General features: G+C 54.8%; 1 protein-coding gene across 1 annotated transcript; it reads right to left on the bottom strand.

Moving 5' to 3' along the window:
- Positions 1-1083: 1083 nt before the first annotated feature.
- On the bottom strand, positions 1084-8107 carry npy2rl (neuropeptide Y receptor Y2, like; the record flags this gene model as incomplete). Its single annotated transcript, XM_080486124.1, has 5 exons — positions 1084-1689; positions 1970-2123; positions 2591-2756; positions 7733-7865; positions 7958-8107. 5 exons carry the CDS (start codon positions 8105-8107, stop codon positions 1084-1086), a joined length of 1209 nt encoding a protein of 402 aa, XP_080342250.1.
- Between the last annotated feature and the right edge of the window lie 14393 nt (positions 8108-22500).

The raw sequence follows: 22500 nt of genomic DNA, 5'->3' as shown, positions 1-22500 counted from the left end.
GGGAACGTTGGAACATGTGAGGAAACTTTAAAGTTCTTTTCTTCCACTTCCCCTAGTAATTTAATAGAATAAAGTTAACACACCCAGTGGACTCGTCAAAATAAAACATTTCAGTTGTTTCACTTTCGACTCGCAGATTTTTACAGATCATTAGCATGTTGGTGTGTGTGTGTGTGTGTGTGTGTGTGTGTGTGTGTGTGTGTGTGTGTGTGTGTGTGTGTGTGTGTGTGTGTGTGTGTGTGTGTGTGTGTGTGTGTGTGTGTGTGTGTGTGTGTGTGTGTGTGTGTGTGTGTGTTTTCTGGAACACAAAACGCTGTGTTTGGACTTGGAAGGTTGCCGTGGAAACGGAACCTCAGTCTGATTAAACCAACGAGTCGTTAGCGAGTTTCAACGTTTCTAAAAGTGAGAAGTTCTACGTTCTCCTCGTTCTCCTCGTTCTCCTCGTTCTCCTCGTCATTCCGGTTCTTCTCCTCAGTCACCGTCGTCTTCATGACGACTTTATGGTCTCCCGCCAAACAAAACTGCTTCCTTCCAGATCCCCTCCAGATCCCCTCTAGATCCCCTCCTCTCTACCGGATCCATTCAAGATCCCCTCTAGATCCCCTTCTCTCTACCGGATCCCCTCCAGATCCCCTCTAGATCCCCTCCTCTCTACCAGATCCATTCAAGATCCCCTCTAGATCCCCTTCTCTCTACCGGATCCCCTCCAGATCCCCTCTAGATCCCCCTCCTCTCTACCAGATCCATTCAAGATCCACTCTAGATCCCCTTCTCTCTACTGGATCCCCTCCAGATCCCCCCAGATCCCCTCTAGATCCCCTCCTCTCAACCAGATCCCCACCGGATCCCCTTTAGATCCCCAGATCCCCTCTAGATCCCCTCCTCTCAACCAGATCCCCACCGGATCCCCTTTAGATCCCCCAATCTCTACCTGATCCCCTCCTCTCTACCAGATCCTTTCCAGATCCCCTCTAGATCCCCTCCTCTCAACCAGATCCCCACCGGATCCCCTTTAGATCCCCCAATCTCTACCTGATCCCCTTCTCTCTACCAGATCCCCTCCAGATCCCGGCTCCTCTACTGTCACACGTCGGTGGCGTTCAGGTGCGTCGACTCAACATCCTGCGTTTCGAGGACGATCTTCCTCGCCCTCCCCCCTCCCCCTCCCCCTCCCTCTCCCCCTCCCCCTCCTCCGCCCCCCCCCAGGGGGTGGATGCTGTCCAGCCGGCCGCCCCGCCCCCCGCCCCCTCCGCCCCGCCGGCACTTGAAGACGGCGAGGAATGCGGCGCGGTAGTTGCGGTTCATCCAGCCGTAGAGCAGCGGGTTGGCGAAGGTGGAGCACATGGCGACCACGTGGAAGACGGTGTAGAGCAGGCGGAAGTGCGGCAGGTCGAGCACCGAGCTGTCGATGTCGGTGGCGAGCTGGAAGGCGTGGAACGGCAGCCAGCTGACGGCGAACACCACCACCATGGTCACCAGCATCTTGGTGGTCTTGCGGCGGCGGCGGTGGCGCTCGGAGCCGGCGGCGGCGGCGGCCTCGGCCGGGCCCACGTGGCCGCGCAGCTTGGACCAGATGCGGGCGTAGGCGAAGGAGATGACGGCGAGCGGCAGGAAGTACTGCAGGACGAGCATCGAGACGCTGTAGAGCGTACCGCCCGTGTTGGTGCCTGGCCACTTCTCCGTACACACCTGGACACACACACACACACACACACACACACACACACACACACACACACACACACACACACACACACACACACACCATCAGTGGACCCAGCACAACAGCCGGCGCCCGGTTCGATCCCCAACTGACGTCCTTCAGTAAGTGTGTGTGTGTGTGTGTGTGTGTGTGTGTGTGTGTGTGTGTGTGTGTGTGTGTGTGTGTGTGTGTGTGTGTGTGTGTGTGTGTGTGTGTGTGTGTGTGTGTGTGTGTGTGTGTGTGTGTGTGTGTGTGTGTGTGTGTTACCTGGATGGTGTGTCCAGGCTCCAGGCTGAAGGAGCCATACTCTCTGAAGATGGCCAGAGGACTGGCCAGCACGGCGCTGAGCAGCCAGGTGAGAGCGATGACGCCGAAACACACGTCTTTACGCATCCTGGTCTCCAGGTGATACACGATACACCTGAAACTCCAGATTATTATGGATTATAGAACATCTTCCTCCTCTAACATCAGATTATAGAGCATCTTCCTCCTCTAACATCAGATTATAGAGCATCTTCCTCCTCTAACATCAGATTATAGAACATCTTCCTCCTCTAACATCAGATTATAGAGCATCTTCCTCCTCTAACATCAGATTATAGAGCATCTTCCTCCCCTAACATCAGATTATAGACTATCTTCCTCCTCTAACATCAGATTATAGAGCATCTTCCTCCCCTAACATCAGATTATAGACTATCTTCCTCCTCTAACATCAGATTATAGAGCATCTTCCTCCCCTAACATCAGATTATAGAGCATCTTCCTCCTCTAACATCAGATTATAGAGCATCTTCCTCCCCTAACATCAGATTATAGAGCACCTTCCTCCTCTAACTGTATGGTAATGAACCGGAGGAGGCAGGAAGTTGAAGCCCCGCCCACCTGTGTCGGTCCAGTGCGATGACGTTGAGCGTCACCGTGGAAACGTGGACGGCGAGGCCCTGAGCGTAGGGCAGCAGGAAGCAGAGCGTGCTGCCGAACCTCCAGGCTCCCTGCAGCGTGTAGACCAGCGTGAAGGGGAGGCACAGCGTGTTGACCAGCAGGTCGGCTGGACACACACACACACAGACACACACACACACACACACACACACACACACACACACACACACACACACACACACACACACACACACACACACAGTATCAGTGGACGATGCACAACAACTGGCGTCCGGTTTGATGCCGAACTGTCCTCCAGAAGTGTAGAGACACTTAAGACTGTGTGTGTGTGTGTGTGTGTGTGTGTGTGTGTGTGTGTGTGTGTGTGTGTGTGTGTGTGTCTGTGTGTGTGTGTGTGTGTGTGTGTGTGTGTGTGTGTGTGTGTGTGTGTGTGTGTGTGTGTGTGTGTGTGTGTGTGTGTGTGTGTGTGTGTGTGTGTGTGTGTGTGTGTGTGTGTGTGTGTGTGTGTGTCTGCCTGCTCAGGGCATTGCTTGTACCGAAAAGTGTAAAGAAGATTGGATGCAAAGTAAAACACAACTGTAGGCTATCATTACTGAACACACACACACACACACACACACACACACACACACACACACACACACACACACACACACACACACACACACACACACACACACACACACACACACACACACAGCGCTCGTGTCCTGAAAAACATTATTAAGATTTTTCCCCCCGATAAGTTTGGCGGTAGAACTCCCGGGAGATCCGCAGCTCGAGCAGCTTTATGAACCGGGAACAGATTTCAGAACTAATTCTGCCAAAACAGGAAGACCAGGACCCTGAGGGGCGCCGGGATATGAACAACCTATACATTCAATATCTTTCATAGTAAACACAGTCCAGACACGAATAGACCTCCGGACTGAACACCAGGTCTGGGACTGGTTTCAAACCAGAGCCAAAGAAACCAGTCTGAAACTGGTTTTCTATCCAGTGGAACAATTCTTTGAACTGGTCTAAATCCACTCCAAACCAGGTCTTTAATCTGCTCAAACCTTAACTAGAAACCTGGTGTTAAACCAGTCTGACACAGGTTCGAAACCTGGTGTGAAACCAGTCTGACACCAGTTAGAAACCTTGTCTGAAACCAGTCTGACACCAGTTAGAAACCTGGTCTGAAACCAGTCTGACACCAGTTAGAAACCTTGTCTGAAACCAGTCTGACACCAGTTTGAAACTTGGTCTGAAACCAGTCTGACACCAGTTAGAAACCTTGTCTGAAACCAGTCTGACACCAGTTAGAAACCTTGTCTGAAACCAGTCTGACACCAGTTTGAAACTTGGTCTGAAACCAGTCTGACACCAGTTTGAAACTTGGTCTAAAACCAGTCTGACACCAGTTTGAAACCTAGTGTGAAACCAGTCTGACACCAGTTTGAAACCAGTCTGAAACCAGTCTGACACCAGTTTGAAACCTGGTCTGAAACCAGTCTGACACCAGTTTGAAACCTGGTGTGAAACCAGTCTGACACCAGTTTGAAACTTGGTCTGAAACCAGTCTGACACCAGTTTGAAACCTGGTGTGAAACCAGTCTGACACCAGTTTGAAACCTGGTGTGAAACCAGTCTGACACCAGTTTGAAACCAGAACGCTGTGTGTCAGCTCGCTGCCCGGCGTTGTTCAGACGCTTCGGTTCAGTCGGTCGATGAGCTGCAGATTGTGACACCACATGTCGACCGGAAGACGGAGGAGGAGGAGGAGGAGGAGGAGGAGGAGGAGGAGGAGGAGGAGGAGGGAATATTGGACAAGAAGAATGAAGAGCCTGAGGGCGATGACCCCCCCCCACACACACACACACACACACACACACACACACCTCCGCCCTCGTCTGTTTACACTCCGAGAAATCAGACCGACAACCGTTGGAGCTTCAACCTGTCCGGACGTCTCACATCGCATCCGTCACGCTCTCCTGCCCCAAGGCATCATGGGAGGCAGCGAGCCGAGAAGAGACCCTGCATCTCGCACCCTCCCCCGCCATTGCATCATCAACAAGCTCCACTTCCTGTCCAACCAACACCATCAACAAGCTCCACTTCCTGTCCAACCAGCACCATCAACAAGCTCCACTTCCTGTCCAACCAGCACCATCAACAAGCTCCACTTCCTGTCCAACCAGCACCATCAACAAGCTCCACTTCCTGTCCAACCAACACCATCAACAAGCTCCACTTCCTGTCCAACCAACACCATCAACAAGCTCCACTTCCTGTCCAACCAGCACCATCAACAAGCTCCACTTCCTGTCCAACCAACACCATCAACAAGCTCCACTTCCTGTCCAACAAGCTCCACTTCTTGTCCAACCAGCACCATCAACAAGCTCCACTTCCTGTCCAACCAACACCATCAACAAGCTCCACTTCCTGTCCAACCAACACCATCAACAAGCTCCACTTCCTGTCCAACCAGCACCATCAACAAGCTCCACTTCCTGTCCGAGCAGAATCATAAACAAAACAAGTTCCAGGGTGGAGGAATTGTAAAGCAGTGCCCCGTGTGGACGGACGAGACGGCCATTAGCTGAGCTGCAGCGCCACCTGTAGGCCTGGCATATGTACCACATCTTGTTGAGCTGCGTTCATCGTGACGTGTGGACTCAAATATCTCTAAGAGCGGCGGGGACAAAACAAACGGCCGAGGCTGGAGTGGACAGACGCAGTCTTGTGATGGAGCGCGTGGCGACGAGGCGGCGTGTCAGGCCGACGGATGTAAACGACGCTCGTCTCCGCGGCGCCCGTCCTCAGACCACGGGGCTAATGCTAATCACTCAGACACAACGAGGCGGCGGCGCTGAGGGAGATTAGGAAGACGCTGCGTGTCAGACGGGATTAGTAACGCTGGACATCAGAGGGGAAACCAAGCGGCAGGACGAGACGCAGTCTTACCGCCAGGTGCTGACGAGACACGAGAAACTTCACCTGCGAAGCAAAACGCTTTCTGACGACGACACGAAGGAAGATTTAACCTCCGAGACGGTTCAGCCTCCGTCAGGACCCAACTGGACTCCTTCAGACTCAATGTCGATACTTCTAGTTTAAAGACGAACCTCTAGTTATTATAATACCAAGTACCGATACCAGTACCAACCTTAAGCTACTGCTGATACCGAGTACTGATACCAGTACTAGTTTTTAGTTACTTGCTGATACTGAGTACCGATACCAGTACTAACCTTTAGCTACTTGTGAATACCAAGTACCGATACCAGTACAAACCTTTAGTTACTGCTGATACCAAGTACCGATACCAGTACTAACCTTTAGCTACTGCTGATTCCAAGTACTGATACCAGTACTAGTTTTTTGTTACTTGCTGATACTGAGTGCCAATACTGAGTACCGATACCAGTACTAACCTTTAGCTACTTGTCAATACCAAGTACGGGTATGAGTACTATCCTTTCGCTACTGGCCGATACCAAGTACCGATAGCAATACTAACCTTTAGCTACCTGCTGATACCGAGTGCCGATTGCAGTACTAACTCTAGCTACTGCTGATACCAAGTACCGATAGCAATACTAACCTTTAGCTACTGCTGATACCGAGTGCCGATTGCAGTACTAACCTCAGCTACTGCTGATACTGAGTACTGATAGCAGTACTAACCTCAGCTACTGGCCGATACCAAGTACCGATAGCAATACTAACCGTTAGCTACTGCTGATACCAAGTGTCGATTGCAGTACTAACTTTAGCTACTGCTGATACCAAGTACCGATAGCAATACTAACCTTTAGCTACTGCTGATACCGAGTGCCGATTGCAGTACTAACCTCAGCTACTGCTGATACTGAGTACTGATAGCAGTACTAACCTCAGCTACTGCTGATACCGAGTACCGATACCAGTTTGAGTCCTGGTTTATACCGGTTTTGTTTCCGCTGTCAGACTGAAGCACCTGTTTGTGAGGCGTTAGCTTCAGCTGACGCTAAGCGTCAGGCTTCATTGCCGCTCGGCGTCGTTTCCGAAGGTGTTGATGGAGTCGTTTCACGCCCCGTCACCTCTCCCCGCTCGCCTTCACGTCGTCCGGACCGCTCTGTCGTTAGCGTAGCCGACTTCCCGCTCCATTAGCTCTCAGACGCTCGTTCTAATGACTTCCCTCGTTCTGCTCCGGGGAACCGAAAGGCTCTTTTTTTTCTTTCTGATAAACACATTTATGTTTTAATTATGTTTGAAAAATTTGTCGGTACGTTTGACTCGAATGTCCTTTATGTTTTCGAAAAGTTTCACATTTCCGTGTTTATGATGAAGACATAAGGAGAGTTCTCCCGTGAGAGCTCCGTCGAAACGAGTCAGAGGTACGTCGTAAAAAACCTGCGAGCCTGAAAAGAAAAGACACTTCGTCCGAGGGACGTTATGAAGACGGAGTCCAGGAGGACACGGTCCTGGTGTTTCTGCCTCCGAAGGACCGAGTCGGCAGTTTGAGGGACAGACTGTTACGTCTCTCTCTCTGGCTGACAGGAAGCTTCTTGGAAACGATTTCCACAGGGCAGCGTTTTCCAAAAATCTCCCCGTCGCCATGGAAACAGGGAAAACACAACGTCTCTGGAACACTCAGTCCTGCGCCCACGAGCGACGACGTCGACCACAGAGGGTCCAGAGTGTCTGTAGGAACGTTCCCCACCAGAGCTGTGCGACACTGCGGTACATCGCGACAGAGCGACGGGCGACAGAGCGACGGGCGACAGAGCGACGGGCGACAGAGCGACGGGCGACAGAGCGACGGGCGACATCGACAGTTTAGAGACTCTTCAATATTACTGAGGACAAAAGTAAGACGGACGACAAATTCTATTCTGACAGTAAATCAAGAGGAGAAAGACCGTCGGTACGACACCAGCAGAGCCGTGCTACATGCTACATGCTAAGGAGTTTCAGGACTCACACACCAGCGATGCTACATGCTAAAGCTACTGATAAACTCATCTTGTCTCCAGTAGCATAGCACGGTGCGCGGAGAGACGCTACGCTCTGAGCTATGCTACCGTAGCCTTCGTTAACGTTTAACAATTATTCATCTATTAATCGTAAAAGAGCGAATAGACGTACCAACAGCGAGGTTAGCGATGAAGAAGTTGGTGACGGTGCGTAGCGTCTTGAAGCGGTAGATCACGTAGATGACCAGCAAATTACCCAGAACCCCCAGCACGATGATGGTGCTGTACGCCAGAATCAACACCACCTGCGACCAAAGACAGAAGCTCAGCTCTGATTGGCTCACAGCAGCCATTGGCGGTTAGCTCTCGGCTAACGTGCCCGTCGCCCCACGATTACCTGAACGCTCAGCAGCCGGATGGGGTCTTCTGGAAAGTTCACGCCCTCGAACACCAGCGTGGGCTCGGTCGAGGAGACGGCGCTCGGGACCAAGTCGCGATAGCCGAGCAGCTCGTCCGCCGTGGCGTTAGCTAAGCTGACAGCTTCCATGTCCGATCATTTGTTGCCAGCTGGTGGCGCCATTTCAGGGAGTCCCATTATCGACCTGCGAGACAAGACAAACAAACATAAGCTCAGGACGTAATGTTAGCTCAGGAACTAGCGGTAGCTCAGGAACTAGCGGTAGCTCAGAAACTAGCGGTAGCTCAGGAACTAGCGGTAGCTCAGAAACTAGCGGTAGCTCAGGAACTAGCATTAGCTCAGGAACTAGCATTAGCTCAGGAACTAGCGGTAGCTCAGGAACTAGCGGTAGCTCAGAAACTAGCGGTAGCTCAGGAACTAGCGGTAGCTCAGGAACTAGCGGTAGCTCAGGAACTAGCATTAGCTCAGGACTGTTGGTTGGACTGAAACAGTTTCTTGGACAGGCGAGACGCTCGTCTTCGGTAGAACGCTGAGTCATGCTAGCGGCCCGCGGCAGAGCAGCAGACGGTCGGATCCCAAGGGACCTCGATGTCCTGGAGCTGCTGAGTCCAGAAGAAGATGAAAACACAGTAGAACCTCCTTTATGAAGTATTGTATCGGAGGGTGTCGTTGGTTGCCATGACAACGGTCGTCCTTCAATGAAGCCGTCGTTCAGAGGGACGATGACTTTCGTCGATTGATTTTTTTATTGTGTTTATTTGCTGTGGGTTTGTAATTTATTAGGTTTATTCCATATTTTAGTTTCCTGACTTCTTCTGGTTCTTTAACCGACCAGCGCCGACCCGACGGTCCGGCGATGGTTCCGTCGTCTTTCTGTAGTTTCACGTCTGCCAGAGCAGAAAGGAGCCTGAGGGCGGCTGTGTGTGTGTGTGTGTGTGTGTGTGTGTGTGTGTGTGTGTGTGTGTGTGTGTGTGTGTGTGTGTGTGTGTGTGTGTGTGTGTGTGTGTGTGTGTGTGTGTGTGTGTGTGTGTGTGTGTGTGTGTGTGTGTGTGTGTTCACGGTGTTCTGACAGTTTAAATGTGTGTGAGGAACATCAGGGACGCCGCGACACAGAGTTAGCGCTGAGCTAGCAGACCGATAGCTGTGTTAGCTGTTCGTTAGCCACATCCTGTCATGACGTAGCGCCACCATGTGTTGGTGACGTAGTACAGTTGGTTGAACGGGCAGTTGAACGTGGAATTTACCACCAAAACGCCACGACGCCACAACGCCACGACACCAAAACGCCACAACGCCAAAACGCCATGACGCCACAACGCCAAAATGCCACGACACCACAACGCCAAAATGCCACGACGCCAAAACACCAAGACACCACGACGCCAAGACGCCAAAACGCCATGACGCCAAAACGCAACGACGCCACGACACCAAGACGCCAAAACGCCAAAACGCCACGACGCCACGACGCCAAGACGCCAAGACGCCAAGACGCAGCTTCTACCTGTTAGAAACGGAACAATTCCCAATAAAAGGCTTCAGGTTTGCAAACTGACGATCAGAAGTAGAAGAAGAAACGACGTCAAACAGCCTCAAGGTTCCAGACGAGACAAACACAATATCCCAGTAATCTGATTACATTCCAGATTCTCCACCTCCCAGCTCCATCGTTCCTCCTGGACGTCTTCCAGCGAGACGTGTTCTGGAGCAGTGATCCAGTGACTGGAGGCTGGAGGTGAAGCGCTCCTGCTGATTGGCCGATCGCTCCGCGGCTCCGTTAGCCAGCGGCTCCGTTAGCCAGCGGCTCCAGATAATTAGCAGCTTCAGGTTTCTCAGTTTCGTCCGTTAAAGGACGTGGAGTGTCTCCAGCTCTCCTGCTGCAGTGTGCGTCTCACCGTCTCACCGTCTCACCGTCTCACCGTCTGACGCTTCGACTCGTTTCAGGACGAGAAACAAACGACGTCTCTAAAGATTAGAAATACCAGCAAATGAAATGTGGAAATTACAACCGATGGAGTGAAGTTACCTTCAAAACATTGACAATACCCCCGAAGGACGGAAAAGTACCACCAAAATCTTAGAACGTTCCCACTGACACATGGAACATTCCCACTGAAACGTGGAACATTCCCACAGACACGTGGAACATTCCCATTGACATGTGGAACATTCCCATTGACACGTGGAACATTCCCACAGACACGTGGAACATTCCCACAGACACGTGGAACATTCCCATTGACACGTGGAACATTCCCACAGACACGTGGAACATTCCCATTGACACGTGGAACATTCCCATTGACACGTGGAACATTCCCACTGACACGTGGAACGGTCCCACATACACGTGGAACGTTCCCACTGACACGTGGAACGTTCCCACATACACGTGGAACGTTCCCACATACACGTGGAACGTTCCCACACACACGTGGAACGTTCCCACATACACGTGGAACGTTCCCACTGACACATGGAACGTTCCCACACACACGTGGAACGTTCCCACAGACACCTGGAACGTTCCCACAGACACGTGGAACGTTCCCACTGACAGAGGGAACGTTCCCACAGACACGTCGGAACCACTGACACGTGGAACGTTCCCATTGACACGTGGAACATTCCCATTGACACGTGGAACGTTCCCATTGACACGTGGAACATTCCCATTGACACGTGGAACGTTCCCATTGACACGTGGAACATTCCCACAGACACGTGGAACATTCCCACAGACACATGGAACATTCCCATTGACACGTGGAACGTTCCCACTGACACGTGGAATGTTCCCACATACACGTGGAACATTCCCACAGACACGTGGAACATTCCCACTGACACGTGGAACGTTCCCACTTACACGTGGAACGTTCCCACTGACACGTGGAATGTTCCCATTGACACGTGGAACGTTCCCATTGACACGTGGAACGTTCCCACAGACACGTGGAACATTCCCACAGACACGTGGAATGTTCCCATTGACAAGTGGAACATTCCCACAGACACGTGGAACATTCCCACTGACACGTGGAACGTTCCCACTTACACGTGGAACGTTCCCACTGACACGTGGAATGTTCCCACATACACGTGGAACGTTCCCACATACACGTGGAACGTTCCCACTGACACGTGGAACGTTCCCACAGACACGTGGGAACCACTGACACGTGGAACGTTCCCACTGACACGTGGAACGTTCCCACTGACACGTGGAACGTTCCCACTGACACGTGGGAACCACTGACACGTGGAACGTTCCCACTGACACGTGGAACGTTCCCACTGACACGTGGGAACCACTGACACGTGGAACGTTCCCACTGACACGTGGAACGTTCCCACAGACACGTGGGAACCACTGACACGTGGAACGTTCCCACTGACACGTGGGAACCACTGACACGTGGAACGTTCCCACTGACAGAGGGAAGCACTGAGCCTCAGACTGAAGGCGGCAGGACGAGCCGGCGGCGAGGAGAACGCAGTGAGACGGAGGTGCCAACAGATCTGTCGCTCCGCGGCCTCCGACCTCCACCACGGAAGGTCAGTGTGGACGGAGCGCCGGAGACGGAACGGAGGCCTCTGATTGGCCGCGTTCCGCCTCGGCGTCCTGCGAGAGTCAATCATCCGGGCAGTGGAGGAACAGTCGGCGCGAGTCCCGCGAGGCGACTCGTTAGAGACGCTGTAATGAGATCACGGCGTGGAGCCGCCACTCCGCCCGCTGGAACGCCGGCGGCCAGACGTCCACTCACGTTCACGTCAATCCGCCAGAACAGCGACGAGAGAAAACAGAGGAACCCTTTCATCTGAAGGCTGTTCTAGGTTCTTTAAGATCTCCAGAGTGAATCACCCAGCGACGCTTCAGCTGCTCAGCTTCATGTCAGACTGAAGCGTGTACTAATACTGCGTGTACTAAGACTGCATGTACTAAGACTACGTGTACTAATACTGCGTGTACTAAGACTGCTGGAGGAAAACATGTGTACTAATACTGCGTGTACTAAGACTGCTGGAGGAAAACACGTGTACTAATGCTGCGTGTACTAAGACTGCTGGAGGAAAACACGTGTACTAATACTGCGTGTACTAAGACTGCTGGAGGAAAACACGTGTACTAATACTGCATCAAGAAAGAAACTACCAGCTAAAGACGGAACATTTCCAGATGAAAGTACTCAAATAAAACTGTAAATTACAACTGAAAACTCAATTACCACACAGATATTATAAGTTACCTCCAAAACCTGGAAAATTACCATGAAAAACCGTAAATTACCACAATTTTTTTTTAATTCCGACCAAAACCTGTAAATTACCAGACACATACAGAAAGTGTGGCGTTCGCCCGTTTCAGGTAGGAATTGGGGAGTTTTTTTAAAAAGTTCCATGCTGGGAGCCATTTTCAAAAAGTTGCGCTCCAGGTGGTTCCGGGCACCGTTGTTGTGCGTTTCCACTTGAAGAGGGCCAATCAGAACGCAGCGTTCCAGTCAGAACCTCTCCTGGTGTCAGACAGGAAGTCGGCTTTGATGGATTGATTGAAGCAGCAGCGACTCCTCCACCTCCAGCTCCACCCTCCTCCTCCACCTCCACCTCCCACCGCGACCTCCACCCTTCTCCTCCACCTCCACCTCCACCCTCCTCCTCCACCTCCCACCACGACCTCCACCCTCCTCCTCCACCTCCACCTCCAGCTCCACCCTCCTACTCCACCTCCACCTCCCACCGCGACCTCCACCCTCCTCCTCCACCTCCACCTCCACCTCCCACCGCGACCTCCACCCTCCTCCTCCACCTCCACCTCCCACCTCCACCCTCCTCCTCCACCTCCACCTCCCACCGCGACCTCCACCCTCCTCCTCCACCTCCACCTCCACCCTCCTCCTCCACCTCCACCTCCCACCGCAACCTCCACCCTCCTCCTCCACCTCCACCCTCCTCCTCCACCTCCACCCTCCTCCTCCACCTCCACCCTCCACCTCCACCTCCCACCGCGACCTCCACCCTCCTCCTCCACCTCCACCTCCACCCTCCTCCACCTCCACCTCCCACCGCGACCTCCACCCTCCTCCTCCACTCGCTGGGGTTGGTCTCCGGGGAAACGCCAACGTTTTGCACCAGAACCACGGAACTCCTGAACGGGCGGCGCCGAGAGTGGCGACCCAGATGAGCGCTCCCGTGCAGCGGCGAGGAGAACGACGGTCCCTGAAGGCCACACGCCGCCAGGCCGCCAGGACCCGAACACATCAGCAGCTTCTTTTCATCGCAAAGAAGGAATCTCACGTTCGCTCCTTCATTTTTAATCATCTTAAATCTTTTACTGAATGTTCCACCAAACCAGGAGAGAATGAACCATGAAATATCCATGAGGTCGTCAATATGGCCGCCGGGGACGCCGCTCTAACCTGCAGTACCAAACACATCAGGGAGGGGGCGACGTGGAGGAAGGAAACCAGACGCGCCTCTGAAAGATTTCCGTTCCTCGACTCACCTGAAAGACGTTTCTGGAAAACGGGAACAAAGTCACTTTGGTCAAGGTCGACCTTTACTGTGAAGGAGTCGGCACCTGGTGGTTCCACGAGTCCAGACTGGAACGTTACCATCAGAACCTGTAGAAGTACCATCAGAACCTGTAGAAGTACCATCAGAACCTGTAGAAGTACCAGGGGAACCTGTAGAAGTACCATCAGAACCTGTAGAAGTACCATCATTACATTCAGAACCTGTAGAAGTACCATCAGAACCTGTAGAAGTACCAGGGGAACATGTTATTTACCAAGGAAAGCTGCTTCTCACTATCAAATGTTGTAGAATTCTCAGTAGAACCTGATCTTAACGTGGTAGAACCCTTCTAACCTGAAGAGAAGAAGAAAGAGAAATACGTCTGAATATGTTGTTGTTTACTTATTTCTTCGTTTCTTTTCCAAGGAAGTCGCAGGACGACAAAGATGGAAGAACCCGGTGGAGACAAGGGACGACGTAGGGAGACGAGACTTTCCCCAAAGGAAGTGAAGACAAAGACATGGCAGAAGGTAACAAGCAGCAGAACCAGCAGGCGCCCCCAGCAGGCGCCCCCAGCAGGCGCCCCCTGCAGGCGCCCCCAGCAGGCGCCCCCTGTAGGCGCCCCCTGCAGGCGCCCCCTGCAGGCGCCCCCAGCAGGCGCCCCCTGCAGGCGCCCCCTGTAGGCGCCCCCTGCAGGCGCCCTCTGCAGGCGCCCCCTGCAGGCGCCCCCAGCAGGCGCCCCCTGCAGGCGCCCCCAGCAGGCGCCCCCTGCAGGCGCCCCCTGTAGGCGCCCCCTGCAGGCGCCCCCTGCAGGCGCCCCCAGCAGGCGCCCCCTGTAGGCGCCCCCAGCAGGCGCCCCCAGCAGGCGCCCCCTGCAGGCGCCCCCAGCAGGCGCCCCCTGTAGGCGCCCCCAGCAGGCGCCCCCAGCAGGCGCCCCCAGCAGGCGCCCCCTGTAGGCGCCCCCAGCAGGCGCCCCCAGCAGGCGCTCCCTGCAGGCGCCCCCAGCAGGCGCCCCCAGCAGGCGCCCCCTGCAGGCGCCCCCAGCAGGCGCCCCCAGCAGGCGCCCCCTGCAGGCGCCCCCTGTAGGCGTCCCCAGCAGGCGCCCCCAGCAGGCGCCCCCTGCAGGCGCCCCCAGCAGGTGCCCCCTGCAGGCGCCCCCTGTAGGCGCCCCCAGCAGGCGCCCCCTGTAGGCGCCCCCAGCAGGCGCCCCCTGCAGGCGCCCCCTGCAGGCGCCCCCAGCAGGTGCCCCCTGCAGGCGCCCCCTGTAGGCGCCCCCAGCAGGCGCCCCCTGTAGGCGCCCCCAGCAGGCGCCCCCAGCAGGCGCCCCCAGCAGGCGCCCCCTGTAGGCGCCCCCAGCAGGCGCCCCCAGCAGGCGCTCCCTGCAGGCGCCCCCAGCAGGCGCCCCCAGCAGGCGCCCCCTGCAGGCGCCCCCAGCAGGCGCCCCCAGCAGGCGCCCCCTGCAGGCGCCCCCTGTAGGCGTCCCCAGCAGGCGCCCCCAGCAGGCGCCCCCTGCAGGCGCCCCCAGCAGGTGCCCCCTGCAGGCGCCCCCTGTAGGCGCCCCCAGCAGGCGCCCCCTGTAGGCGCCCCCAGCAGGCGCCCCCAGCAGGCGCCCCCTGTAGGCCAGACGGATTAAACTCCAGGATTGCCTGTAGAAGTCGGAGTGTTTAACGAATGAATCCGTCATGAGGAGAGAATTCCTCCACCTTCAGCACCACCAGGTAACTACACCAGGTTCTTAAGCTTTAAGAACGTGTGGATGTAAAAGAAGAAGCTGCAATAAACCAAACCACCCCCCCATCCCCTCCTCCCCCCTCTACTCTCCCCTTCCCTCCCCTCCCCTCCTCTCCCCTCCTCTCCCCTCCCATCCCCTCCTCCCCCCTCCCCTCCCCTCCCCTCCTCTCCCCTCCTCTCCCCTCCCCTCTACCCTCCTCCCCTCCCATCCCCTCCTCCCCCCTCTACTCTCCCCTGTACCCCCCCCCCCCCAGCTGCCTTCTCACCTCCACGACTTTAATTATTAAGACAAATCAGAGGAGAGAGAGAATACAGGTCATGAAAGATTCAGAAGTCCCCCGAGGAGTTCATCCACCAGGGCCCGACGAGCCGCCGCCGCCGCCAAACACCTCTTCTCATCTCGCTTCTCATCTTGCTTCTCATCTCGCTTCTCATCTCGCTTCTCATCTCGCTTCTCATCTCGCTTCTCATCACGCTTCTCATCTCGCTCCTGTCAGTCAAAACTCTGGGCCCTTTTCACCTCCACGTAAACACCTGTCCTCAATCCACCGCCGCCGGCGCAGAGGTCAGGCTCCTCTCATTTCACCGTTCTGGAGTGAGAAAAACCACCGAGCCTCTTTTATCATGTGATAGGAGAGGAGAGGGTGAGAGGGTGAGAGAGAGGAGAGGGTGAGGGAGAGGAGAGCGTGAGGGAGAGGAGAGGGTGAGAGAGAGGAGAGGGTGAGAGAGAGGAGAGGGTGAGAGGGTGAGGGAGAGGAGAGCGTGAGGGAGAGGAGAGGGTGAGAGAGAGGAGAGGGTGAGAGAGAGGAGAGGGTGAGAGGGTGAGAGAGAGGAGAGGGTGAGAGAGAGGAGAGGTTGACAGAGAGGAGAGGGTGAGAGAGAGGAGAGGGTGAGAGAGGAGAGGGTGAGGGAGAGGAGAGGTTGACAGAGAGGAGATGGTGAGAGAGAGGAGAGGTTGACAGAGAGGAGAGGGTGAGAGAGAGGAGAGGGTGAGGGAGAGGAGAGGGTGAGAGAGAGGAGAGGGTGAGAGGGTGAGAGAGAGGAGAGCGTGAGGGAGAGGAGAGGGTGAGAGAGAGGAGAGGGTGAGAGAGAGGAGAGGGTGAGAGGGTGAGAGAGAGGAGAGGTTGACAGAGAGGAGAGGGTGAGAGAGAGGAGAGGGTGAGAGAGGAGAGGGTGAGAGAGAGGAGAGGTTGACAGAGAGGAGAGGGTGAGAGAGAGGAGAGGGTGAGGGAGAGGAGAGGGTGAGAGAGAGGAGAGGTTGACAGAGAGGAGAGGGTGAGAGAGAGGAGAGGGTGAGAGAGAGGAGAGGGTGAGAGAGGAGAGGGTGAGAGAGAGGAGAGGTTGACAGAGAGAAGAGGGTGAGAGGGTGAGAGAGGAGAGGGTGAGAGAGAGGAGAGGGTGAGGGAGAGGAGAGGGTGAGAGAGAGGAGAGGGTGAGAGAGAGGAGAGGGTGAGAGAGAGAGAGAAAGAACGGTAACGTCTCTCCTTCACTTCCTGCAGATCAAACGTCTGCTGGAGGAACTTTTGTAATAATTGATGGCGGCGTCCTGCTGTCGCTCATGAATGAGTGAAGTTGCTGAAAGTGCCAAGTCATTCCATGAAATCGCCGAGTCACTCCCCCGTCGACCTCATTAAAGCGAGATCCCGTTACCACGGCAACCTTTTCAAGTGAAAACGTTAAACTTAGAATATTGTGGAATCCTTTCACGCAGCAATGGAGCTCGGAGTCATTGAAAACAATACACTTTTTTAGAAACTACTCCGAGGGGAACTTTTTCCAAATGCCCTGACTCCAGTTCCATGGAAACAGGGGGCAATGCAACTTTTTGAAATGTTCTGACTCGGTCTGCATGGTTCCGGGGGAAACAAAACCCAACTTTTTAAAAATGCGGGGCAAATGCGAGTTTTTTGACAAAGTTTCACAAGGTGGACATTTTTGAAAATGGCTGGACTCCATCACATGGAAACTTTTCAAAAATGGTCCAATTCAGTCTCCATGGAAACAGTGAAAACGCAACTTTTAGAAAATTGCTCGGACACTGTCTCGGTGGAAACGGAGGAAAACGCAACTTTTTGAAAGATGTCGGTGCCCCCTCTCCTTGGACGCAAAGGGAAAAATGCAACTTTTTGAAAAAGCTGCGACTCCGTCTCCATGGAAACCAGCGTCAACCTCGGGAGCAAGTTGGCCTGAACGTCGGCGTCACTGACGTCTCACACACACACACACACACACACACACACACACACACACACACACACACACACACACACACACACACACACACACACACACACACACACACACACACACACACACACACACACACACACACACACACACAAAGAATTAATTAGCTGTTTCTGCTAATTACTGAGGAGTAACTGAAAGCTTCCGCGGCGGCGGCGGCGGCGGCGGCGGCGGCGGCGGCGGCGGCGGCGGCTCCGTATCAGTTTGTCTTTTAAATGCCAAAACGGTGTAAATGTCAGAAAACAGCTGCAGGTGGAATTAAAGTCATTATCGCTGGCATTTCCTGGCCGGCGTTGTTTTCTCTCCTCGTCACGACAGAACTACAACTGTTTCCTCTGGAACACAAAGAGAGGGGGGGGGGGGGGGGGGGGGGGGGAGGGTGGGGGGGAGGGGGTCCAGTGAAGGTCATCCGTCCATTACGGGTGAAAAGCAGAACCTTATTGAAGAACAATAAAAAGAAAACAATGCTCCAGACTGGGGACGCCGCTGTTTAGTGTCTTTGCTGATGATGCTCGTTCTTACAGACGAGTCGCTCCGTACAGACGAGTCGCTGCGTACAGTCGAGTCGCTCCGTACAGACGAGTCGCTCCGTACGGACGAGTCGCTGCGTACAGACGAGTCGCTGCGTACGGACGAGTCGCTGCGTACGGACGAGTCGGCTCCGTACGGACGAGTCGCTGCGTAACGGACGAGTCGCTCCGTACAGACGAGTCGCTCCGTACAGACGAGTCGGCTCCGTGCAGACGAGTCGCTCCGTACAGACGAGTCGCTCCGTACAGACGAGTCGCTCCGTACAGACGAGTCGGCTCCGTACAGACGAGTCGCTCCGTACAGACGTGGTAAGTGGAACGTAGAAATGTCAACGTGATCCGACGGAGTTGAAACGTCAGGGTGGAGGAGCACGAGGCGTTCAGGTGCACAGCAGGAAGTAGGACATCCTCATTGCAGTTAGCAAAAGGCTCCCAAGGTGGAACTTTTTCTAAAACTCTCCGACTGCGTCTCCGTGGAAACGTTGGAAAACTTTTCTGAAACATTCAGTACTGGGTGGGTGGTTGGGTGGGTGGATGGTTGGGTGGGTGGTTGGGTGGATGGTTGGGTGGGTGGCTGGGTGGATGGTTGGGTGGATGGTTGGGTGGATGGCTGGGTGGATGGTTGGGTGGATGGCTGGGTGGATGGCTGGGTGGGATGGTTGGGTGGGTGGTTGGGTGGATGGTTGGGTGGGTGGCTGGGTGGATGGTTGGGTGGATGGTTGGGTGGATGGCTGGGTGGATGGTTGGGTGGATGGCTGGGTGGATGGCTGGGTGGATGGTTGGGTGGGTGGCTGGGTGGATGAGGTTCTGTGACGGGGTTCTGCTGGTGCTTCCAGGACAGTGAGGATTTCCCTCAATCTGCCACCACCGAGCTTCTTTATCCAAAAACCCAAAATCCGTTCCAACGAGATGAAAGCAGCTGGCAAAGGAAGTTCTCTGTCTCTGGTTCTGTCTCTCTGTCTCTGGTTCTGTCTCTGGTTCTGTCTCTCTGTCTCTGGTTCTGTCTCTCTGTCTCTGGTTCTGTCTCTGGTTCTGTCTGTCTGTCTCTGGTTCTGTCTCTGGTTCTGTCTCTGGTTCTGTCTCTGGTTCTGTCTGTCTCTGGTTCTGTCTCTCTGGCTCTGGTTCTGTCTGTCTGTCTGTCTCTCTGTCTCTGGTTCTGTCTGTCTGTCTGTCTGTCTGTCTCTGGTTCTGTTACCCTCCGTCTCTGGTTCTGTCTCTGTTGTTTTTAGGGTTTGACTTTCAGGAACTCATCTTCCTGCAGAACCAGACCCAGAGGATTAGAAACCTGGAGAACCAGACTCAGAGACTCTCTACAGAACCATATTTGGTGCCGTTGTGGAATCAAACCGACGGTCTCTGGCTGTCCAGAACAGAAACGACAGTGAAGTCGTGGATTTCAGTCCCCAGATTGAGAACGTCGGTCTGAAGGAGGAACGTTGGTCTGAAGGAGGAACGTTGGTCTGAAGGAGGAACATCGGTCTGAAGGACGAGAACGTTGGTCTGAAGGAGGAACGTCGGTCTGAAGGAGGAACGTTGGTCTGAAGGACGAGAACGTTGGTCTGAAGGACGAGAACGTCGGTCTGAAGGAGGAACGTCGGTCTGAAGAGGAACGTTGGTCTGAAGGACAAGAACGTTGGTCTGAAGGACGAGAACGTTGGTCTGAAGGAGAACGTTGGTCTGAAGGAGGAACGTTGGTCTGAAGGACGAGAACGTCGGTCTGAAGGAGGAACGTCGGTCTGAAGGAGGAACGTCGGTCTGAAGGACGAGAACGTCGGTCTGAAGGAGGAACGTTGGTCTGAAGGAGGAACGTCGGTCTGAAGGAGGAACGTCGGTCTGAAGGACGAGAACGTCGGTCTGAAGGACGAGAACGTCGGTCTGAAGGACGAGAACGTCGGTCTGAAGGAGGAACGTTGGTCTGAAGGACGAGAACGTCGGTCTGAAGGAGGAGAACGTCGGTCTGAAGGAGGAACGTTGGTCTGAAGGAGGAACGTCGGTCTGAAGGAGGAACGTTGGTCTGAAGGACGAGAACGTTGGTCTGAAGGACGAGAACGTTGGTCTGAAGGAGGAACGTCGGTCTGAAGGAGGAACGTTGGTCTGAAGGACGAGAACGTTGGTCTGAAGGACGAGAACGTCGGTCTGAAGGAGGAACGTCGGTCTGAAGGAGGAACGTTGGTCTGAAGGACAAGAACGTTGGTCTGAAGGACGAGAACGTTGGTCTGAAGGAGGAACGTTGGTCTGAAGGAGGAACGTTGGTCTGAAGGACGAGAACGTCGGTCTGAAGGAGGAACGTCGGTCTGAAGGAGGAACGTCGGTCTGAAGGACGAGAACGTCGGTCTGAAGGAGGAACGTTGGTCTGAAGGAGGAACGTCGGTCTGAAGGAGGAACGTCGGTCTGAAGGACGAGAACGTCGGTCTGAAGGACGAGAACGTCGGTCTGAAGGACGAGAACGTCGGTCTGAAGGAGGAACGTTGGTCTGAAGGACGAGAACGTCGGTCTGAAGGAGGAGAACGTCGGTCTGAAGGACGAGAACGTTACGACCAAACGCTGGAAACAAAACCAGCAGAACCGCATTTCCAGACCTCGTCTCTTCACACTTGAGCTTTTATTCCTCCTCCAGTCGTACTTTAACATACATTATGTACGGTTCTACATACACGTATCTCACTCCTTTAGCCGTCAGTTAACTCAGCGGGGGGTCATCAATGATACATACCAACACTGGGAAGTGGAAACTGTATGAATTATCCAGAACGCAGCAGTTTAATGTGCTGGTTCTTCTGCGTTCCGTCTCCTGCCGCTTCAGGCTCTAAGAGCTGAGAATCGTCCTCTTGGATTCATCAGGTGTTCTGGAATCGTCCGATCCAGTCCAGACTCCAGTCCAGACTCCAGTCCGGGCTCCAGTCCGGGCTCCAGTCCGGGCTCCAGTCCGGGCTCCAGTCCGGGCTCCAGTCCGGACTCCAGTCCGGGCTCCAGTCCGGGCTCCAGTCCGGGCTCCAGTCCGGGCTCCAGTCCGGGCTCCAGTCCGGGCTCCAGTCCGGGCTCCAGTCCGGACTCCAGTCCGGGCTCCAGTCCAGGCTCCAGTCCGGGCTCCAGTCCAGGCTCCAGTCCGGGCTCCAGTCGTCTCTATACAGATCGTCCCTATACAGATCGTCTCTTCGCAGATCGTCTCTATACAGATCGTCTCTTCGCAGATCGTCTCTTCGCAGATCGTCTCTTCGCAGATCGTCTCTTCGCAGATCGTCTCGCCGGCTCCAAAGGAGAGTCGTTTTCCTCCTTGGTGTTTCACGCCGTCACGTGGTGAGTCGTCCCTCCTGAGTCTCCTCCGACGCTGCGAGGGGAAATCGACTGTTCTTCCTGCTCAGCGGCACAGGACGGGACGGAAATAGAGGTGCTGTAACATAATGGGGGGGGGGGGGGGGGGGGGTATGGGGAGGATGAGGGGATGAGGGGGGGGGTGAGGGGATGGGGGGGTGAGGGGTATGGGGGGGATGAGGGGATGAGGGGGGGGGGGTATGGGAGGGATGAGGGGATGAGGGGGGGTGAGGGGTATGGGGGGGATGAGGGGATGAGGGGGGGTGAGGGGTATGGGGGGGATGAGGGGATGAGGGGGGGTGAGGGGTATGGGGGGGATGAGGGGGGGATGAGGGGGGGGGGTGTAAATGGAGTGATGAATAAATGAGCGACCAGCGATGTGAAGCTAAACGTGGAGGGATGCGTGGCGGAGGACGAGCGGCGGTGTGAACACGATAGAGTCTTTAGCATCTGAGACTCGACACCAGCTGCAAGGGGGGGGGGGTCCAGACCCTGGTCCTGGTCTGGGGTAGGGGTCCAGACCCTGGTCCTGGTCTGGGACCACAGAACTCTGAACCACGAAAAATGCAACTTCTCAAAGAATGCTCTGACCTCGTCTCCATGGAAACGGAGGGTAAACACAACTTTTCTGAAACTCTGGTCCAGGTTCTGGTCCTGGTTCAGGTTCAGATTCAGATTCCGGTCCTGGTCACCACGTTGGTAGGAACTGGTTCTTCTCCACATGCTCAGGAGAGCCAATCAGAACAAGTTTCCTCCATGATGTCATGACTCCAGTCCTCCTTGGTGGTTTACCCGTCAGTCCACTCTGGTCCTCCTCCGTCTCGTTTCCTCCGTCTCGTTTCCTCCGTCTCGTTTCCTCCGTCTCGTTTCCTCCGTCTCGTTTCCTCCGTCTCGTTTCCTCCGTCTCGTTTCGTTTCGTTGCTCTGGTTTACTCTGAAACGAGCGACGGCGGAACAGGAAGCAGCTGATCTGAGAGGACGACTCACGAACCGGACGATTCTCAGACGACCGCGTCGTCCCTGAAGGGGTCGCAGCCGGTCGAACGCTTTCTGGAAGGATGGAGGAAAATCAAAGGTCAACCGACGGGGGGGGGGGGGGGGGGGGGGGGGGGAGGGGGGGAGGGAAGGAGGGAGGGAAGGAGGGAGGATGGAGGGGGAGGGGGGAGGAGGGCAGGTGGAGGGATGTGAT

Source organism: Lipophrys pholis (genome assembly GCF_963383615.2).
Source record: "Lipophrys pholis genome assembly, chromosome: 18".
NCBI lineage: Eukaryota > Metazoa > Chordata > Actinopteri > Blenniiformes > Blenniidae > Lipophrys > Lipophrys pholis.
This window is presented reverse-complemented; position numbering and strand designations above follow the sequence as displayed.